The 21,813-nt window shown below is 38.6% G+C and overlaps 1 protein-coding gene across 2 annotated transcripts in view; it reads right to left on the reverse strand.

The window, feature by feature from the left end:
- Window positions 1-4,913: 4,913 nt before the first annotated feature.
- akap6 (A kinase (PRKA) anchor protein 6) overlaps window positions 4,914-21,813 on the reverse strand; it is a 117,331-nt gene continuing 100,431 nt past the window's right edge. For both annotated transcript variants that reach the window (XM_079443082.1, XM_079443083.1), the window contains exons 11-13: window positions 14,715-14,930; window positions 9,050-12,064; window positions 4,914-5,853 (exon numbers count right to left, since the gene is read on the reverse strand). In XM_079443082.1, the coding sequence (XP_079299208.1) occupies window positions 5,812-5,853; window positions 9,050-12,064; window positions 14,715-14,930 (3,273 nt within the window). In that variant the 3' untranslated portion in view covers window positions 4,914-5,811. The remainder of the gene's footprint in view (window positions 5,854-9,049; window positions 12,065-14,714; window positions 14,931-21,813) is intronic.

Below are 21,813 nucleotides of genomic sequence, written 5' to 3' on the forward strand. Positions count from 1 at the left end.
TCCCCAGCACTGATGGATGAAGCAGATTGCATTAAAAAAGCAAAGGTTAAAGGTCACGGCAACAGCGTCTCTTACACTTCTCCAAACCTGTAATGAATTTTGAAAGATTGCCTGTGTTTGCAGAAGAGAATCGCAGATCAAGAGAGAATGAGCAATGAACTTCTGTGGGAAATTACACATGAAGCTGGGGAGGGGAAATCGGCGTGGAAATGATTGATTGGATGGGCCAAAGGAAAATGACATCATGGATTTTGTTTATTCTCGATGGTAAGCGGCACGTGGCCTTTTAGCCCACCGTGTGATTTCACATCGGATTGTTCTCTAATATGCTTTGATGACACGTCTGGAATCCAATTACTCACCCTACAAATAACATGAACAAACTCAGTACACTGTGGAGTGTTTTAATGGGGGCGGCACCTGTGTTACCCGCCGATTCTCACACCCTCTCCAAACCTGTTACTGCTGCTGTCTGTGAGATATCTGATCCCCCAAACCTGTGATATATCACAAACCACACCTGGGCCACATTCAACCCGTAATACTGCTGCTGCTGCTGGAGAAGAGCTTGCATAGATCATCTGAAATGCAGATGTAAAAGAGGCAACATGGCATTTGCGTCCTAATCGGTCTCATTCAGTGTCTGGTACATTAATGCTTATTATGTACTTCTGAAATAAGACTCATTGTCTAGAAATTGGGATTTTTAGATCATTTGTAGTGATCTGACAGAACAAATGCAATTGAGCCAAAAATAGGGCTTTTGTAATATGTTATAAATCTTCCTTATATAAAACCATGTCCATATTCACAATAAAGAAACAGAGAGAAAAATACAATTTTATGAAATATTAGTAACAGTGTGACCCATGTAAACACAAACATAATTAACATAAACAACATAAAACACCCTAAAACTAACACACACACACACACACACACAAAGTATATAACATTTAAATAAAATATTAAATGATATTCAAATCTGAGACCAACCATTTACTTAACTTTTCAAATAAATATTATTGAATATAAAGTCGGTACTGAATATAAAATACTTTTTCACCAGAAATTATATATACATCATAGATTTTTCTGAAAATATTTGATTAAATATATGTTAAATAATTGGTTTGTTGAGTATATATACACTGAGAGAGTTTATATGTGTAACACGCACACCAAAAATTATAATTTAATTTAAGAATTTATATATATATATATATATTGATACATAATATGAAAATTATATGATACATAAAAATATTAATATAATATATATTTTCATATATAATTTTATATATCTACATAAAAACATAGATAGATAGATATGAATGTATCTTGTTAAATATAATTATTAGTTGTATAAGGTAAGCTAACATACAATTAAGGTTGTACTATAGCATTCATCTTTTTCATAAACCTTGCTAAAATCTATTTACAATGCATTTTTTTACTTTCTATTTTAATCAATACTACTGCTCTTGGTTTTTGATAAGATCACTTGTAGGCTTTGTCATTGTAAACGTGCTTCACTATTCTGTTCCATTTCCAGTACAACCGAACACACAATTAAAAAATTTCATTTACTATAAATACTATTTGGCAGCACAGATCTGACTAGCGTCCTCATAGCTTGAGCTGGACAGCCATGATGCTTTTTCCCAGTCTTTCAAAGGCCTATCATTACTTTGAAACATAAAAGCTAGTGATGTATAGACATCCTGTCAAGATATAGAACTCTGTGTTATGGTGACATGTCATGTTTAATATAGTGTCTTCACATCAAACCTTCCTTACACCGTCGAGCCCGCGGTCCAGCGCTCTGATGACACCCGAGCATGTTTGCATTGACGCATGCTTTAAAAAAATCACACAGAAGACAAAAAATGGTGAAAGGAGAGAAAAGGTAATTGGTTGAATTTAAATGAGTGAATCTGACATCAGAACAGGCAGCTCGTGCATCTTTACCAATGCTAAAAATGGCATGTTTCATGCAGCTGTGATCAAAAGTGAGAAATAGTTTTCAACTAGTTTTCAGTTCATGTCCACCAAACTAAAAAGGCATTTCTGACATTTGAAGGTTGTCCTCGAGTTCTTTTATCCCACTTAAACTCATGTGGAAAAAAAATCACACGCAACTTCTTTGTCACATAATGTCACATAATCAACAGCGATCTTTTCAACAAAGAGACTTCAACTTATTATTTTTTCCATCTATGCCTGGGCAAAGCCTCCAAATCAACATTCTGACTGGCTGTAATTGCAAAGCCACCATGGTTCGATACACATGACCTTTACTACCTTTAAAGCCATTTCCATTTCATACGAAAATGTCCTGTTAATTGCAAAAAGGGGAATAATTTGTTCACCATGCATTGTTTTGAAGACAGTGTAAGAATTCATTTCCATCCTAATTTATCAATGCCATCTTCCAATGCCAAAAACCTTATTTTAAATATTAACGTGACTTTCCCGCTCAAATGTAATCTGGATCGGTAGTGTTCGCTCTGGACAAACACTGGGAATCTTTACTGTGAGATTAAAGAGGTCAGTCTGGTTTTCATTGCATATTTGCAATTATTTAGTTCTGATGGGGGTCAGTATGAACTTTGGATTCTTGCTTCTTTTAAAAATTACACACTGTTTGCCAGATAAATGTGCTTAAAATAACAGTTCACCCAAAAATGAAAATTTGCTGAATATTTACTCACCCTCAGGCCATCAAAGACGCAGATTTGTAAAAATGTAGCATTACATCACATTGAATGGGTGCCGTCAGAATGAGTGTCCAAACAGCTGATAAAAAAAACATCATAATCAACAAGAAATCCAAAAGTCTAGTCCATCAATGAATGTATAGTGAAACGAAAAGCTGCTTGTTTAAGAAATCCATCATTTAGGCATTTTAACTCATTTTAATCCATCGTTTCACCAAAATACCAGTCCATAATTCATAATAATGCTTCCTCCAGTGAAAAAGTCCATCACCTGTTGTCTTATCACATCAAAATCCACCCACATATTGGTTTAGAACTGTTTTCAATTGTAACTGGTGCTTGATCTGTGCATATGATTCAGACAAGGCTTTTTCATTGGAGAAATCACTATTATGGATTACGGACATATGAACTGATGGACTACTCGTGTGAATTACTTGTAGATTATTGTGATGTTTTTATCAGCTGTATGGACTCTTATTCTGACGGCACCCATTCACTGCAGACGATCCATTGGTGAGTGATGCAATGCTGAATTTAAACCAAATCTGTTCGGATGAAGAACCAAGCTCATCTACATCTCATCTGGCCTGAGGGTGAGTACATTTTCAGCAAATTCTCATTTGTGGGTGAACTACTCCTTTAATTAAGATAAAATGTGACAGGTTTGGTGAAATACAGTAACACACTGTACTCCCGTTTCATAAGGAACCAGATGCACGTTGCTTTCTCATCCTCCATGAGTCTTTCGACTGATTTTGTTCCGGTGCAAGCACGCACTCATCATCAACAAACATGCAATCCTGCAGGAGCCGATGGGCGATTATGGCAGAGAGCTTATCATCAGGCCGCGGCGGCGCAATCAGGAGAGCGCTTGATTGGCTGTCGAAGAGTTCCAGAGGTTCCGATGCCACTGAATCTCTGAGGGCCCATCACACAATCTTCAGAGTCATCAGGACTTCCTGTAAACAGCATATTAGCCACAAAAATAACCAGCTGACGTTCAGCCTCGGCTTTAAAGCTGATGCATATGACTTGTCATCTACAGTATGTTGCTATGGTAAAAGAGTTTGAGATTTCTAAATATGTACAGCTGCATGTGGGATGTGCATGTATCACAAATATACACTACTGTTCAGAAGTTTGGAGTAAGATTTTTTTTTTTAAAGAAATAAATACATTTAGTCATTAAGGAGACATTCATTTGATCAAAAGTGACAGTAAAGATGTAATGTTGCAAAAAAATTCAATTCCAAATAAATGCTGTTCTTTTGAACTTCCTATTTATTCACAAGTCCTGAAAAAAATGTTTCACAGTTTCCAGTAAAATATTAAGCAGCACAATTGTTTTCACCATAAATAATAATAATTCACTATATAGCTGTTTTTACTCTTTGCAGCCTTGGTAAGAGACTTCTTTCAAAAACATAAAAAATATCTTACCAGCCTCAAACTTCTGAACGGCACTGTATAATGGAAAATATTCTCATTCTCATTCTCTCTCTCATTCTCATAATGGAAATTATAAGGTTAAAGTGTTTTTAGAGCAAAGTTATTTTCATGAATGCCATGTTGGGGCAAGTTGTCACATTTGTTCAATGGTGTAATTTTATAGAGTTTATTACATTATTACTTAATTACTTACCTAATTTCTGAGCTAAAATGGTTTGGTTTTGTATGTTTACTTTTTTTTTAATGAATTTTTCATGAGTTTTGCTTTTGAAATACTAAGTTTTATGAATAAGTTCCATTATTTAAATTTTGCTGAATAAAACAATAAATATTGATATGATACAACACATTTTAAATGCAGATTTGTAGTGCAAGATGAAAAAGAGAAAAGAAAAAACACTTCATGTAGTTTTACTTAATTCAAAATAAGTCTACTTGTCAGCATAAATATCCATAAACAGCAGGTTCACATTGTGACAACTTACCCCATATAGTGCAATAACATCCCTGTTATAGAAGCAAATATGTCAATATTTGTTCAGTATATTGAACAAAACTGTATGTGTTTTGCTGAGCAATAAAATCTTCAATTGTGTTTCATAGTTAACATTATAGTTAATACTTTGTTTGAAACTGTCTTTCAGTACTTACCCGATCCCTAGAAATATTCCTGCTGTAACAACTGTGACAACTAGCCCCGGTCTCACTTTATTACATGTGAAAAGAATATCAATGTGCGATGAGTTCATTAAATTAGGTTTATTTATGGAAGTTTTCTTGTACATAGTTCACCATGCAGTCTAACAATAGCTATTTATCCACGTCACGTAACACAAACACGACCATGAAGTAATATGACATCATTATACACCAGGGTTTGAACGCACAGTTTACATATTTACAGATGCCCATTCGTCATTCTCAGCCTTGCCACACGTCTGCTTTCTCACCGATCACAGGACACACGAGGGGGGTGAAGCAGTGTTTAATAAAATGTAGGAACTGCAAGGCACAAAATGTTTATACATTTCTTTATCAGGGAGTAAAAAAAAGATTTCGCAACAAACTGCCAAAGATCACATGCCACACAACATCACACAACCGTCGTGTTGCATAGAAAGTGTGGTGCTACTTCAGTCGGCTAGAGAGAAACGTGAAGCCTGGTTGATAACCTCCACGTGAGAGACCACGATGTCACGTCTCATTCAAGGCTGATTAGGACCACGTTACTGATTGATGGGGCGACCCTCAAATAGCACACCTTAACGCTTAGGCATGAAACAGCTGAACCTGCTTAGATGTCGCTAGCTGGCCGATCAGGTTCAGAATCATCAGGGATATGATAGAAAAGGTTTATGTGCACTTTAGCGGTGTACTTTTATGGGTCGGGATGGTGGAAGACTGGTGAGGTATCTCAGTCTTGTGTGGAGCTTGAAGTGGTGGTCACCAGGAGGGCAAAGGTCACGGGTAAATAGTAAAGCAGCCAGGAGGAAGAGGATGAGGGTGCTGAGGATGAAGGACTTAGATCTCTAAAGTGCCAGACTAATGGCCCATGCACTAACATCCATTTAGGTGTCCGCTCCAGACCCCACGTCACACAGGTGGAGTATCAGACCTCAGAGAGCCTCCACTGCGTCAGTCAGGGTTTACACACAGGTGTGGCGAGACTTCCAGAGAATCTCTACAAGAAAAACACACAGATTGATATAGTTAGTAAATTGTAGTAACTGCAAACTCACAGATCTTAAATCCATAACATAGATACACAGCATACTTATTGCTTAATAAAGCCCCCCACAAAAAAATTATATATATATATATATATGTGTGTGTGTGTGTGTGTGTGTGTGTGTGCGCACCCGATTTTGTGACAAATGTGGACATAAATCTGTATAATGACACAGGTATGACATAGGTATTACAAGGTGAAGGTGACTTATGAGGACATTGCCCCATGTCCTCGTACAGAGTGAGTTTTTTTTTTGAGGAAGTAGAAATGCACAGTCTCCTGTGAGGGCTAAGTTTAGGTGTAGGGCTATAGCACATACAGTTTGTACAGTATAAAAACCATTACACCTATGGGATGCCGCTTTTCACAAAAACTAACGTGCGTGTGTTATTTACACAAAACACAACATAACCTAAATCTAGAACATAATTAATATACATTTATATATACAATATAAAAATATATACAAAACATATTGTTTAAAATATATAAACAATCATATTTTACATATATTATTTTCTCTCTTACTCTCTCAGATCTATTTACATAATTAAATATAATTTAATTAAACATGGTTAAATATATAATTACAGTATAATAATAAATTAAAATATAATATTTAATGAAAATAAAGTAATACAATTTTTAATGTGATATTACACATAAATAAATAATAAAAATGTAAATGTTTATTTGTTTATATATATATATATATGTAATATAAATGATATAAATAATGAACTGGATTTAAGTTATATTGTTTTTAATGTATCGATTAGTTTTTTTATCAACAATTTTCAAGAAAATTACTAATTAAAATAAATTTTACACACACACACACACACAAAAAGTATAGTACTATACATTAATTATTTCATTAATTTCTATGAATTGCAATTAAAGGAACACTCCACTATTTTTGAAAATTGGTTCTTTTTCCAACTCCCCAAGAGTTAAACAGTTGAGTTTTATCGTTTTCGAATCTGGCGGTAGCACTTTTAGCTGCAGACCGTTAACATTTCAGGCGCTGCGTAATCTCATTGCGCCTGCTGCACCCATGGTACGTTAAAAGTGCTACCGCCAGACCCGGAGATCGGCTGAAAACGGTAAAACTCAACTGTTTAACTCTTGGGGAGTTGGAAAAAGAACCAATTTTCAAAAAGAGCGGAGTGTACCTTTAAAGAAATTCCACTTCTTGCCATTGCAATTCAACATTTTAATTCAAATTCACTCTCACGGTACAGAAAGATGCTAAAGAAGATTAAATATGTGCAAGATGCTATATGACCAAGATATTATAAGTATATATGTTTGTTGGTTTGGCTCAGGTCTTCTCTGTGTCATGTGACACAGCAGTGCATTTGACTGTGCAGTGTGAGCTGAACCCACAATGACCGCAGGGCTGACATAATAGTGCCTGTACAGACAGATAGTTGGCTCTCTCTGCTGTTTACCGTGTCCCCGAAGCCTCGGGCGCTTGCTGAAACGTGTCCGACTCACCAACTACTAACATTCTTCAAGATGACCTTCCCTTTGTATCACATAACCGTCATCATTTCATCATTTATGTATGTGGTGGTTACACACCCAAAACTTATATTTTCTTAGAAATATTTGCGAAGTGTTAGCTTAGCCGCAGGGCTGTGCATCATTCAGAACTGCCTTCGAAATTTATGCTCATGAACTGAAAGGAAGCCAAGTCCTAAAAACCGATTTTTTGCCCAATCCTGCACTAGTTTGAGTTTGTGTATTTTCCATCTGTTAATTCCGCTAGATTACAATGTGTCGTATATTGTTGCAGTCAGGAAATTTATTTGAGACTAAGAACGAAGCGCTCTTTAAGTTTTCCATCTGCTGTATATGCTTTTCATCAAGAGAAATGATTGCCGACCAACACACGTTCATTATTTCAGCCCTGCACTGATGAGGCTACAGCAGTGACCGAGAAAGAGACAGTAAGAGAGAAAGACAGAGCAAAATGGGAAGACAATTCCAAGGCTAACCCCACTGGATATATGGACCACGTTACGTAATGAATGCTTTTCAAACCAATTTACTGGTAAGGGAGTCATCATGTAGAAAATACAGTGGCCTATAATTTAAACCATAACACTGCTGGTCCAGACCAGGCATTTGCGTCATCGAGAAGTGAGCCTTTGGGTTTTTATCAAGCAGAATTTCACAAGCAACAAACAATGGAAAAACACAAAACAGGCTCATTTCAAAACACGCTACTAGTAAATCACTGAGTCCTGTAGCCCTCCGCAATTTAATAATTTAATAACTAAATTAGTATCCTGTCTTTGAATACTAAATTAGAATAATGAAAATATTTTGACATTAAAAAATATCACCTATATAAAAATGATTCACCTGTTTACATTTGCACTGTTGTTATATGATTTATTTGGCAGTATTCACATATACGCTAGAAATGTTTTCAAAATTTTATCTATACCGATAAAGTGAATTGAAACTGAAAAATTGAGAGAGAAAAAAGGCAGATAAAAAGATAGATCAGAAGCAGGAATAAACATGAAAAGATTGAGTTCGGGGGCTGGGGGTAGGGTTGAAAAGATGAAGATTGTAATAGCTCCCTTTCTGTTTTCATATGAAACCATACCAGCTATTTTAATGAAATCAATATGTCCATATGAGTACAAACACTGAAATTCAATTGAAGACTTAAGTAAAATTAATTTAGTGTTTTCGGTCTCAATGATTAGCTGGAAAGTAGGAACTTAATTCGTCTGATATAAGGTCAAACGCAGGATTTGCAGACAGAGTTGGAAGCAAGCAGGGAGAAGTTTGCATATGAAATAGAAAACTACTTAAAAAGAACACAAATACATGCTAATTCAGTCATGAAATTAAGTAATGATCCTCGCCGCATTCTTGCTTATGAATCATAATATAATCTGACTGATTATGATTATTCTGTTCTGTAGACCTTAAAATTTTAAATCTACGCCTGCAAATCCTTCTTCCATTAGCACTTCAGGGGAAAAGCGGCGGGGAGGGGTGAGTAGGGGGTGAGAGAATGAATAAAAATCCCCTTTTAAATATTTAGTCAACGAGATGAATTCAGCAGAAACGCACACCGCTCTCATTACAAGCAGATAGAGCACGGTGTAATGTCGAAACACACCTGTTTATGAGTCGACTTGGCTTCCTGTAGAGAGCGGCGCCCTTGCCCGACGTTCTTCTGTTTCATCAACTGTGAAGCAGGAGCCCTTTCATCGCTATCAGTCTTTCTTATCAGCGGACAGTTAATTTTGGGATTAATATAAAGGCTGCCATCCTCTTTTAAAGGATTTGTAGTGGAGCAAGAGACCCTTATCTTAGTCATTACAGGGGAAATATTGGATTCAAGCATTTTAGTATCTGCAAAACATTCAACAGTATCTATCGGGGTTTCACGTGGTAAAGGATTAAGATAAGGCGCCTCATTATGGCACTCTGGCTGGCTACCAGCTACACTTCCATGAGAAATACCATGTGCTTTTTGGTATTTATCGCAGCCCGTTGAAGGTGCTGGGCTCAGGAGACCGAGGGGCTCTGTTAGTTTGCCGCCGTGTCTCGTGGGCCGTTTGCTAATGGACATGCTGTAACAGAGAGGAGGGCCCAAGTACACTTCCTCGGTGCAAGCCTCGAAGAGCGGCTCTTCGTCACGGATATCTGGCGTACTCGAGAGGATAGGGGTGCTGCTCTTGTCCTCTGCACAGGTGCTGACCTCTCCGCAGTCGCTATCGTGTGAAGACAGCGACAGATAGGAATAGAAGTCGCCCTTGCGCAAATGAATAAACCGATGGGAGTGCTCGAGGACCTTCTCTCTGATCTGAGACACGGACGTCGGGCTACACACCTCCGTGGGCTGCTCTGCCTGCACCTCTTTGGTCTTCAGGGCCACAGATGTCATGTCAATGATCTCCATCACAAAGTCATGTACACTGTCACTCTTGGCCTCTTCAGAGATGAAAGCAGGGTGGTTGCAGCTCTCTGAAGAGCTTTCTTGATGGTTCTCGTGGACGTCACTCAGAAAGGCGGCGAGTTGCTTCTGTCGGCTGTGAGCATGTGCAGATAACCCTGAACACTCGCCGATGGGAGAGATGGAGGGCGAGGGACGGTGGGAATTGTGACAGGGCAGCTCGCCTTTCAACTGCCCTTCCAAGGAGCTCAAGCTCAACTGTTCGCATGAGGATGGAGAGGTGGCAGTCACCATACCGTTTTTGGCGCCATTGACAGCATCCGCCACGTAACAGTTTTTAAACGATTCCCCTTTCTTGGTTAGCAAACTTCCCTCTTCCCTCAGCAGCTCGTCATCTTCATCCTTGCCTTTGATGTGAGTGTTCTCGACATTCCCGTTCTCCATGTCGTCCACAAAGCGGCTGATATAGCTCCTGGTGGCGTCCCTTCGATTGCCATCCACCTCCCCTTGCCCGAGGCTCTCATTTTTAGCATTCGTGTTGACTTCCAAGTGTTTCAACGCGGACCGGCTGAGAAAGTGACGATCGTTGGCGGTCTTAACCGGTGACAGGATGTCTTTAGACATGGTACCACACTGCAGCTCATCTACTAGATCTGCCTCATTTTTCTCTTTACTCTGAGATCTAGGCTTCATCCAGCTTTGAAACTCACCCTTTATATAATCCAGCCCAAGAGCGAGGGAACCTTCAATGTACTCCTCCTCTGAGGTTACACTGGAGTCGTCGTCTTTAATACCGAGCTCTTCTTCAGTGAGCGTCAGAGTGGAGCTGGAAAGAAGATCACTGTCATCCTCGTCGTCAGTACAGGCTGAAGTGCAGGAAACGTTGACAACCATACTGATGCTTGCGTCGGTCTCGTCGTCTTGTTGCTGGCTGCGGCAATGTTTACGGAAGGATGCGTTGGACTCTGCAGTCACGCAGCGGTTCATTTGCACAGCTAGGTCCTCGGATGCCACGGACGAATCCTCGGTGCTGCTCAGCTCCGTCAGGGAGGCTGCCGAGCTCTCGTTAATGGAGGAGGGAGCTCCAGCCGAGCGTGACCCACGCCACAGCGAGCTGCTCTGGAGCGTTACGTCAGAGACGCTACGGGTCATATTCATTGCAAGAGGGCTTTGGATGTTCTCAAGGCGTTTTAGAAGTTCCAGAGTTCTTCTGCTGAGCTCCCCCATGGGCTCAACAGTCGATTCAACGCCCCTCAGACTTTCCTTACTGCCTGCGTCCTCTGCGCTCTTACATGGAGCGAGCCAACTTTCCAGGGAAGTGCTACGAGTCAGTGCCTCTTTGCTCGATGGAAATAACTCTCCTACTGCGAAAAGAGAGTCAAGGGAAGACCCCTGGGAGAGCTGTGCGAACTCCTTTTGGAGCTTTCGGTGTGTAGTCACCCTCTCTTCATCTCCGTTCATGTTTAGATATTTGTCGTTAGCCTCAAAGCTTTTGGCATGAATGTTCACTGGCTCCTTGCGGTGTTTCTTCCTGATTTCTCCGCCATCTTCTCTCTTCTTTCTCACAATATGCCATTGCTGGTCTCTCTGCCCATATTCTGCACACTTGTTGGCATGCTCCAAAACTCTGTCTATGTCTTCATCTGAGACTCTATCTCCATCTTCTCTGGTAGGAGGGGTGAGAGTAACACAAACTTTTGGATCATCGCTCTGGAACAGCAGGCAAACCTCAGAGTTACCTGTGGTCTCCATGTCCCCTTCACTAACTATCCCACTTTCGCTCTCCGATCTCCTGGCTGACAGCCCCTGCTTCCCCTTCAACAGGTCTCCCAGGATGTCAGGTAAGGATTCTGCCGAGGAGAAGGAGGAATCCATGCTCAGCCGCTTCAAAAGTGACTGTTGAGATTTGGTTGATGATGATTTGTGATTATATTGGGGTTGTTGGTAGAGTTCAACATTATGCAGACTGTACACCTGATAAACACGAGAAGATTCTGGATTCAGTTCTGTGGAGCTCAAGGCTGCTCCGCACAGTGTGTCATTTGGGCATGACTCGGTGAGACTTGAAGTCTCATTTGGGGAATTAAGGTGTGATTTAGATCCAGGCTTTTGCTCATCTTCACAGTCCTGTGTATCCAGATCGCAGATGGTCATGTCCATTTCGTCCCACTCCCAAGAGTCCTCCGTCTGGCCATGGAGCTCCATGAGAGAAGGCTCAATGAGGTTCTCAGGGACCTGAAACGGGGAGAGAAAAAGACATCAGGCGCAAAGAAATACTAGGTTGGACTTTTAATTAGATCAAATGCAAAGTTAATCTATGACAAATACATTTTTGCTTACATATGGGCATTCAGCACAAGGCATAATTACACAAATTGCTTTGCTTCTTGTTCAAGCAGGAAGAGTCTATTTATATGATCCTCTTTATCTCATTAATCTAATAAACTGGCAAATCTAACACTTGCTTTGTATGTCATATATCCCATAAAATTAATTTTTATTAGATTTCTGTTTATTCTCTTTCTGCTGATGAGGAAAATACTAATGCACAGGCTTGGATCGCAAGTGCATGATAAAAACCCTCAACTGTGAGAACAATCAATCAGTCTAATCAAATAAAAATAATTTCAGTTAGCTGCCTCAGCTAACATTTGTACCCTGACTGCAGCACATAACGTTTTAATCAGACAGACTAATTATAACCTTTAGCTATGCCATTACAAAAGTCATTTTGCAGAAGGTTAAACAAGACTGTCTAGTATGGCCTGAAATTTTTGACTGAATAGCAGGCATTGTGTCTGCTATACTATTCATCTTGAGAGTGAAATAATGTAATAACTTGACGGTGTCAATTAAAGCTCTTCTGAAAGCTTTTTCCTTTTAACAGTCACTCTTTCACTGGTTTACCACTCCCTTAAGAGCAGGTGAAAGTTAACTTAAAAACCATTATGTCTTTCGTTGACCTTCAAACAGAATTCATGATATTCTAAAACAAATCCTCCAAAAAATTAAAGAGTAACGATTGTATTTTTTTCAGACACCAGACTTGTTGTGAGCAAGGCCTCCTGAAGCATTCAACAGTCAGCTATTTCATCATATCAAAAAGTGTACTGTATTCACAAAAACAAACTCTCCCTATTATTTTTCTTTTCCTTTCTTCTGCTCCCGCAAAAAGTGAAATTGCACTTCAGCCCCGCAAGGTCAAGCTGAGCGAGGGGCGAGTAATTTGTCTTCCCCGTGTAAGTGAGTGGACGTTCACAAACAGGCTGCTGGGCTCTTCTGCGTGAAGCACGCAGCCTCCCCAGAGCCCTGCTGCTGCCATGCAGGAATGCACAACATCTACATGACAAAAGGCCAAGTCTAGCCCTCTGCCCACTCCCCCGTTTAACACGCACTGTAACGGTCCCACACATACAATAAGAGACTAGTTAAGGGTTCCGTTTTCAGGATGGGAAGTCTTTTTATACGGCAGTGAACACGGTATGTGCACATGTTATGTTGTTTAAGAGACTACTTCCTCCCTTTCAGTGCAGGATGGGGACACAGGATCAAGTTATTTCATTGCTATGGGTTACTCAATATACATTGAGAACAGTCAGTTATTTCTGGAAGCATCTGTAATCGATTGAGTTCACAGTACAGTGAGTATCTGGGGAGCGCATCTCGCCACTGTCCTCTTACTATGTGTATTCAAGAATAATATGTGGCCAGTTTCCCTGCCTTATACATCATTCTTATTGCACTGTTACAGCGGTGCTGCACTATATTATTGGAACTAGTGTATTTCTGTTTAACAAATTGCTCTGGACAGCTTCCTTTGAGCTCAGCAACATGTAAGGAGATCTTTGAAAAGCCAAATCAGTGGGTTCAATAAAATACATGGTAGAACGTTGATTTTTAGAATTATAATTGCATTAGGAAGGAGTCTCCTTACTGATACAGTATTTAAATGTATTTTCAAAGATTAAGATATTTTTTATACAAAATACTGCATTACGGACATGATGGATGCCCACTTGGTGAATTAAACATCTAACATAGTAAGGTCTATGTGTCAATAACACAGCATACTATAGGGTGAATATACGTCCTGTTTTTCTAAATTGCCTAAGTTTGTTTTTCTGTTGACATGCTCTCATACATACATACAGTATGTGTAATTGCATGGCTTTGACCGTTCTCTGTGGATCCCACCTTCTTGCATGCCATAATTGGTTCATTATGTGCAATCCCTTCACACTATTGGTCAAACTATTTTTCAGTCATTACATTCAGCAAGCATGAAAACAATAAAAAAAAAAAAAAAATTCAAAACCCAGACATTTTAGGCAATTTAGAAATCCCAGCCAGGACATGTTTGGGAAAAAGAAGACATATAATCATCCTAATACTACTGTTTATCACTGCATACTGTTCACATACTGAGGTGAATGCACTAAACAGTTACAGCACTTTACACTATCAGCACTGTACCATGCATATTAAAATTACACAATTTACTTATAGATTGCACATTTTTTAGCATTATGGGAAATAGGAGGTAAACAATTTTGTTTAATTAAAGGAGGTGTTTGTGTATATTTGCAAGACGGGAAATTGCATCATGCAAATATTGTTTTTTTGAGCTTGTTTGCACCGATTTGCATAATTCCTTTGGTGAATAGTGCTAAATAATGCAAACAGAGCACACAACTACTTTCTTAACAACAATATACAGAACACACAACACAGTATGCATTCTAGTATGCCACTCCACCACTAACACAATTAAACCTTCCATAGCGTAGATATCGAGGCAGCACTACCTGTGCATGCACCACCCTTTTTATATTCACAACGTATGTTATCTTGTTTACTTGTAACTGTAGTGCAAAGCATATGTGACCTGGTCTCTGCCCAGTGAGCGTTTCAGTCTGGTCTGCCACTGAAGGACCTGCATGACGATGGCCTCCCAACGTCTCTCCAGGTTGACCTGCAGCAGCTGCAGAGACTGGCGCTCTGACTCTGAGCTCTGCTGTTCAGACCCATCCAGCAGCCTCTGACAGAGCCTCAGCACGGAGGAAATGCCCTTCCGTCTGCCCCGCACCTCCATACACAGAGCCTGCAGAGACAGGAGCAGGTCAGTCCTCTCATGCACTCATAGACTGTGTTAGTAAACAGGGTTTAACATCCCTGTCGTCAGGTTAAGGGCAGGGTTCATGTGTTAATGCCAGAAAATTTGATGAAAGAAAGCTTAACTTTGACTTAACTCTAAGCTTAACTTTGAAACTGCAGTTTGTGAAAATACAAGCTACTGATAATGTAAAGAAGTTAAAGCTAAAGCCAAGAACCAAAATAATAAAACTAAACACCCTAAATGACAGAAATGAATTTAAAAACACTGATTAAAAATTATTACAAAAAAATGTATTAAACTAAAAACACTGATAGAAATGAAAACAAAAACATTAAAAGCTGTTTAAAAAATAAGACTAAGAAACACTCTAGATGATAGAAATTAATTCTGCAATAATCTTTCTAAAACAAACCTCAGTAATAAAACTAAAAACACACTAACTGATAGACATGAATAATGCAACCCCCCCCCAAAAAACACATTGATAAAAAGCAGTATAACAAAAAACTAAATTAAACTAAAAACACTGATAGAAATGAAACCAAAAACATTTATTAAAAGCTGTTTAAAAAATAAATGAGACTAAGAAACATTCTAAATAATAGAAATTAATACAGCAATAATCTTTATAAAACAAACCTTAATAATAAAACTAAAAACACACTAATTGAAAGACATGAATGCAAAAAAAGACAACAACAAAACAACTGATACATTAAAAACCTAAATAATATATCTAAAATAAATAATACAAGATAGAAATAATACAAAAAACATTTATAGAAAGATGTATAAAGGCCATAAATAATACATCTAAAAACATACTGATATAAATTAATAAAAAAGAAAAGATTTGATGCAAAAAAAAAAAAAAAAAAAAAAAAAACTGATAGAAATGAATGCAAAAGAAAAAAAACTGAAAAAAGTAACTTTTGCTACAAAAGACAAAATTAAAGTACAGTAAATTGCTACAAAATGAATGCTCTGCAGATGACTCAAATGATTCAGTGAATCATTTTTTGGAGCAGGTTCATTGACATGAACAGTTCAAATAGAACAATTTGCTATAACGAATCAGATTAGTTTGTGGAAGGTTTTTTACATTTTTATATGTGTGTTTTAAATTCTGCAGATTTGATGCAGAAATTCAATTAAAAAAATATTTTTATTATAATTACCGAATACTTAAAAAAGAGTCCCGCTCAGGGACTTCTGAAAACATGACTGACTTTTATCAAAAAGAATCAATCAAACTGATTAAAATGAAATGAATCAATAAAATGAATCAGACTCTACAGAGTTACTTGAACAATGGAGAGAGATGTTCTAAAGCATTTCTAGAACAAATTTACATAAGGCTTCTTATAAGTCTCGTCTTATACACAATGCAAAATAACAAAAATAGTGAGAATAACACTACACCTGTTGGTGCAAAAACCCTTTGCTACACAAAAACACTGAGCTACAAAAAATATAGCACAGTCTATAGAAATAACTTTCTATGAACTATTCTCCACCATTTGCCACAACATAGGGTTTATTGCTAGCCATGCATGTGAACTCATAGCATCTCAGAGCCACTCAGAGTTTCTGTGGCATGAATGAACATAGTGAATGAAGAGAGAGAGACAGATAGAATGACATTGAGAGAGAAAGAGAGACTCCTGTGCGCTTGATGAGGTTTCCACAACAATTCAGCCTGTCAGGAGCGTGTAAATCACATCCCCCTCTCCCCATAAACACGACAGAATTAAATATTTAAAGGCCAAAGCTGCACTCCCATGCTTCAGTGTCCAGCTATGACACCTGTTTAATGAAACCGCTAGAGCATACAGACTCTCCCAAAAACGACAATAAACGCACGTTCTGGAGGGGCTGAAGGTATTCTGACGCTCTCTCACCTGCACCAACACCTCATTTAAATATGCAGAGACGGCTTTGTGAAGAGACGGGGCTACTCCATGTGCGTTATGGGACGAAAACATTCAGAGAACAATTTATGCAAATCCCGCCAGCCCCGAAAAGCACCGCCTTACATTTTCTGTACATTTTTCAATAAATATTAAACACCATTACATTTCACCATTACATTTAAATTGGATTTTATTTTTCCTGGAGTGCTCGGCTCCTCTGTTTTAACATATTTCCCTCTCCCGTGTCTTTTAAACAGGTAATGAGACTGTAAAATGCAATGGCAGCGTGCCGGAGAGGAGGCCGAGGAGCGAACGCACTGATAGAGTTGAAACTTTGACAGATAGAAACGTGGGAGGTGATGGAAAACCGGCACTCAAATGAACACTTTTTTTTAATGGCGTACGGTGTCTGGGAAATGTAGTGGCCTGGTCTCTTAAAGACACATGTAAATATTTGATGGTAAAATAGCTTGTCTCAGCTTCTGATTCAAGCACAAAAAACAGGAAATAGGCAAATTTTATTCTCCCTCTCCATGTTGCCCTCCATGTTAGAAAGACTTCACCACATGGTAATAGACTAGACAGAGTATTTCGTCTTATTCTCCAGCTAAAACATCAAAAAATTCGTAAAACGATAAATTTACTTGAGAAGCAGCACTGCATAAAATATTAAGACTTGTTTTTATAGATTGTCTCTTCAATACGAGTGTATTTTGTCTTGCTACACTGGCAGATTTTTAGTACATGTCTATATCATATACAATGAATTTATCTAGTTTTAAGCACTTTTAGATATTTTTACTGAAAAAGGGTTAAAAAAGACTAATTAAAGGGGACATGGGGATGAAATGGTCCCTTTTTTTTAACTTTTATTGCAATTAGTTAGGTTTCTGGCATGTCTGCCAGCTCAGAAAAGCTAAAAAGAAACCATTGAGGAATTTTAACTGGAGTATGTTACAGACATTTCATGAAGACCCAAAGAATCATACCAGCTTGTGGAAAATCGGCATTCGATTAAGATTAATTATGAATTTTCTTTTTTTCTTAATAGACTATTAGAACTCAAAATGAAATGAAACAGAATGAGTGATGAGTGTATCTTCATCAGAATAAGTTGCGATATGGACCACACATTAATCAGTCTCTAACCTGTAACTTCACCCTTTAGATATGTCAATAAAATACAGGTGACAATGTTCAATCAGGTGCCCTCAGATTAAACAGCACAAAACATGAGACTACATCATTGCACAGTGAAGTGTCAGGCATCCAAATCACCAGAAATATGGCGCTGTTTCTGCATTACTGGGTCCTCTAAATTGATCGAGTCTTACTGAGGAAGAGGAACAGTGCAGTATAGTGCGCCAATATTTGCTAAAAAGCTTTTCCAAACACACGGTGCAGTGAGTAGGCTGTTTTTCCTCCAGTATGTGAGTCCACACAATGACTCCATTTCAGACCCACAAACCAGCACTGAGACTGAAATGCTGGCGGGGGGCCAGTGGGCCCTGGTGCCTCAGTCAGATATCAAAACACCCAGAGAGGTAGACAGAGAGTGACAGAACAGCACATTGTAAAAGAAAAATCACAAATGAATCAAAAGTGTCTCGATTGTTTCTCCTAGACAGCAACGAGACAACACGGAGACCCCAGTTTCACAACACATCTCAGTAATGTGCAGACATCTTCATAGGAACACAAACATGTCTCATCAAATTCTCTCAAAAACCAATGATATGAGCATTAAAACAGTTTACAACTCAAAACTCTTTCTATATCAAATATCGCTGTATTTCTGAACTTCTGAATTCGTATTTGCATTCAAAGCCACTGTAAAATGCAGAACATGCACAACGGTGACTGTAAATACTCTAATAAATGTATTAAGCAACTCTAAATAACCAACAATTAGACCAGTAAACTACAAACATTACAGACGAATTGCTTTTAAAATCAGCATTATTATCAGTAGCAAAAACTAAAATGGAATGACTTGAAAATAAATTACTATTCTAAAATATATTTTCATGCAACAGTAACAAAAATAAATCAGAATATAATTAACTATAATGTAATTAATAATTAAAACAATCAATTATCTAGTTTTAGTTTTTGATGCATGATATAATATAACATTTTACAACCAACCTGCATTACAAATAAAAATGGCACTAGACAGCAATAACACTCAATTTTGCAAAGAAATGTAATTAATTAACACATGAACTTTGGCAGCCTAGTAAGTATAACAAAAACTAAATAATCCAAGACTAAAAGAAATTAAAATAAAAATCTATATAAAAAATTCAACACTATTCTGAATTTTTGGAAGTCCACTTCAGAATCGAGCAATAAAACGGCCTCTGGGGAGTATTTTGAGAAACAAAACATTAAAAGCTACCCTTCAGCTGTCCATCCACTGTAAGAACTGACAAAATCGCGGACGGATCATCTATCAGGTGCTTTTTAATAAAGCTATCAGCGGATGAGCCGCCTCGCGTCGTGCTTAGGTGCTAACACAATCTCCAGAACGGCAGTACGACTATTCTCTCTCGTCTCACTCCCCTGGCTGTTATCGTGTGGCTAAATCCATCTGGTGTACAGTATTAATCTACAGGTCTCTCGCTATCAGAGTCTGTAATCACACCTGAGGCGGAGAGCCGAGCCGTGAAGATGCATGTGTATTACACAGACCTCCCAAGAGTGTTCCTCCAAAAAACTGCTTATCTCTTTATTCAGCACAAAATGAGAACAGACCGTGCCTCCATCCAGACACAGCCTAAAGCCTTTAAACTCCAATTCCCCATCTCTCCCTCCCACTTAATTTCATTAAAATCTAAGCCTTATGATATTCTGACATTTTTTTTCCGTGAAGAGTTTAAATGACACGTGCACCGGCGCTGACGCGCTTTCCGGAGGAAAGGCTCTTTCGTTTTCGGGGGTATTTGTTTCCCGTCCTCCGGTGGGAAAACGAGCGCACACTTCATCTTGCTCTTTACAGCCGCAGCAATTTTAACATTTTCAATTAATCTCGGCGAGATTGAGGAGCGGAGCCCCAAATCCCCTACAGTGACGGCAAGGACACGGGAACGGAGCTCTGACAGCGACCCAGTGGATATTCAATCAATTACCATTAATTAGAAATCTCTGATTAATTCTATTTGTTGATTAAGTCAATTAAAACCACAAGCACTTGTTATCGCAAATGAGTGTAACGAATTCATGTCGGCCATTTGTTCCCAGACACGTCCCTTCGGCTCCGACCGGCTCAAGTTTCATCAACGGCTGTCAGTCGAGGCCTCGTTCCCGCGACGCGCTAATAGAGAGAAATAGTTCCGCAGTGAGCGCAAAGACAATAAAAGCAAACCTAACCACCCGAAATTCGATGTCAGCAGACTGACGCTAGTCATATAATACAGGGAAATGAAGGATCCTGTTTTGCATTTTGCTTGACGTGTTCATTGTTTCAAATACTTCTAAATTAGCCGAGTCTGAAATGCATTGGTTTGAATCGGGCTGTCGGTGACCTTCCATAAAGCTTGTCGTTAAAGAAAGCTTATTTTTAATTATTTTTCCCCTTTAAGACAAAAAACTGACAGTGTTTTCAAAATGAGACTAATGTGTTACGAACGGCAGACGTCGTCTTTACTGAACTAAGGCATACAAATGGCAGCAAAGTGATAACACTGCCATCAATGGGGACATTTTCTCATTAGCGCCTGTAAATGAAAGCAAGCGGCATGGACATATAATGAAAAATACGACTCTATGCACGCAAGTGTGTGTGTGTCTGTGCGGCCAGTCGATTGTGTGTGTAATGAACAGGCCTGTCACCTGTCTGCTCCCCATTACTCGCTGATGAGACGCTAACTCTCGCGCGCCCGTCCCAGAACTGACTTAATGCGGTTAGCACTTGCCAAAGAACAGGAGTTCCTTATTCCTAATCATGGAGAAAGTATTGATATTATATCTGCGCCGTCACATTCAATCAGCCGGACGGGACCCGGAGGATGAGGCCCCGGGGCCCCACGCTGCGGCGAGCTGATCAAAGGTGCCGGGGAGAGACGTGGAGATGGACTCCGACTCGAGCGCTGCCGCGGATATTCAGTCTAGCTTCCATTTAGTCTAATTCTCCCGTGAAATTCCTTTAATGGGAACGTGGTTTGGAGTTGGAGGTGTTTTTGAAAGGCTCCCGGTGCTGCTTGAAATGGCACAGCGATCTCTGAAAAAGATGATAATAGCTAAGACAAAGAAGAAGGTCTATCTTGGGTATTAGTGGTGTTTCCTACATCGACTATGACTATGGCTCAATACTATATACAAACTTCAGCATATAAATTCCACACTGTTTATGTATCTGTATCATGTGATTTTTTTTCATGTGATCATTTTTCAAATCTATCAGATCGATGATTTTCACCTCACAGACAATATTGTTTACAACATAAAATACATACACAAAAAGTGTTGAGTAAGAAATGAACTTGTAACTTATATAGATGGGGTATGTGGGTAAGCTTTTTATGCTCATCAAGGCTGCATTTATATTATTTCAATATTATTAAATATTACCATTTAAAATAACTGTTTTCGATTTTAATATATTATAAAATGTAGTTTATTCCTGTGATGCAAAGCTGAATTTTCAGCATCATTACTCCAGTCCTCAGTGTCACATGATCCTTCAGAAATCATTCTAATATGCTGATTTGCAACAGATTATTAGTTGTGCTGCTTAATATATTTTTGTGGAAAGTGTGATGCATTTTGTTCAGAATCCTTTTATGAATATTAAGTTCAAAATAACAGCATTTATTTGTAATGAAAATCTTTTGTAACATTATAAATGCATTCACTTTGAACGGTACTAAAAAGTCAACTTATAAACATAAGAAAGCATAACATTCCCGATGTCTTAAATGCCGTCTAGGTAGGAAGCTCACTAGGTTTTGAAA

Source organism: Barbus barbus (genome assembly GCF_936440315.1).
Source record: "Barbus barbus genome assembly, chromosome: 20".
Lineage (NCBI taxonomy): Eukaryota > Metazoa > Chordata > Actinopteri > Cypriniformes > Cyprinidae > Barbus > Barbus barbus.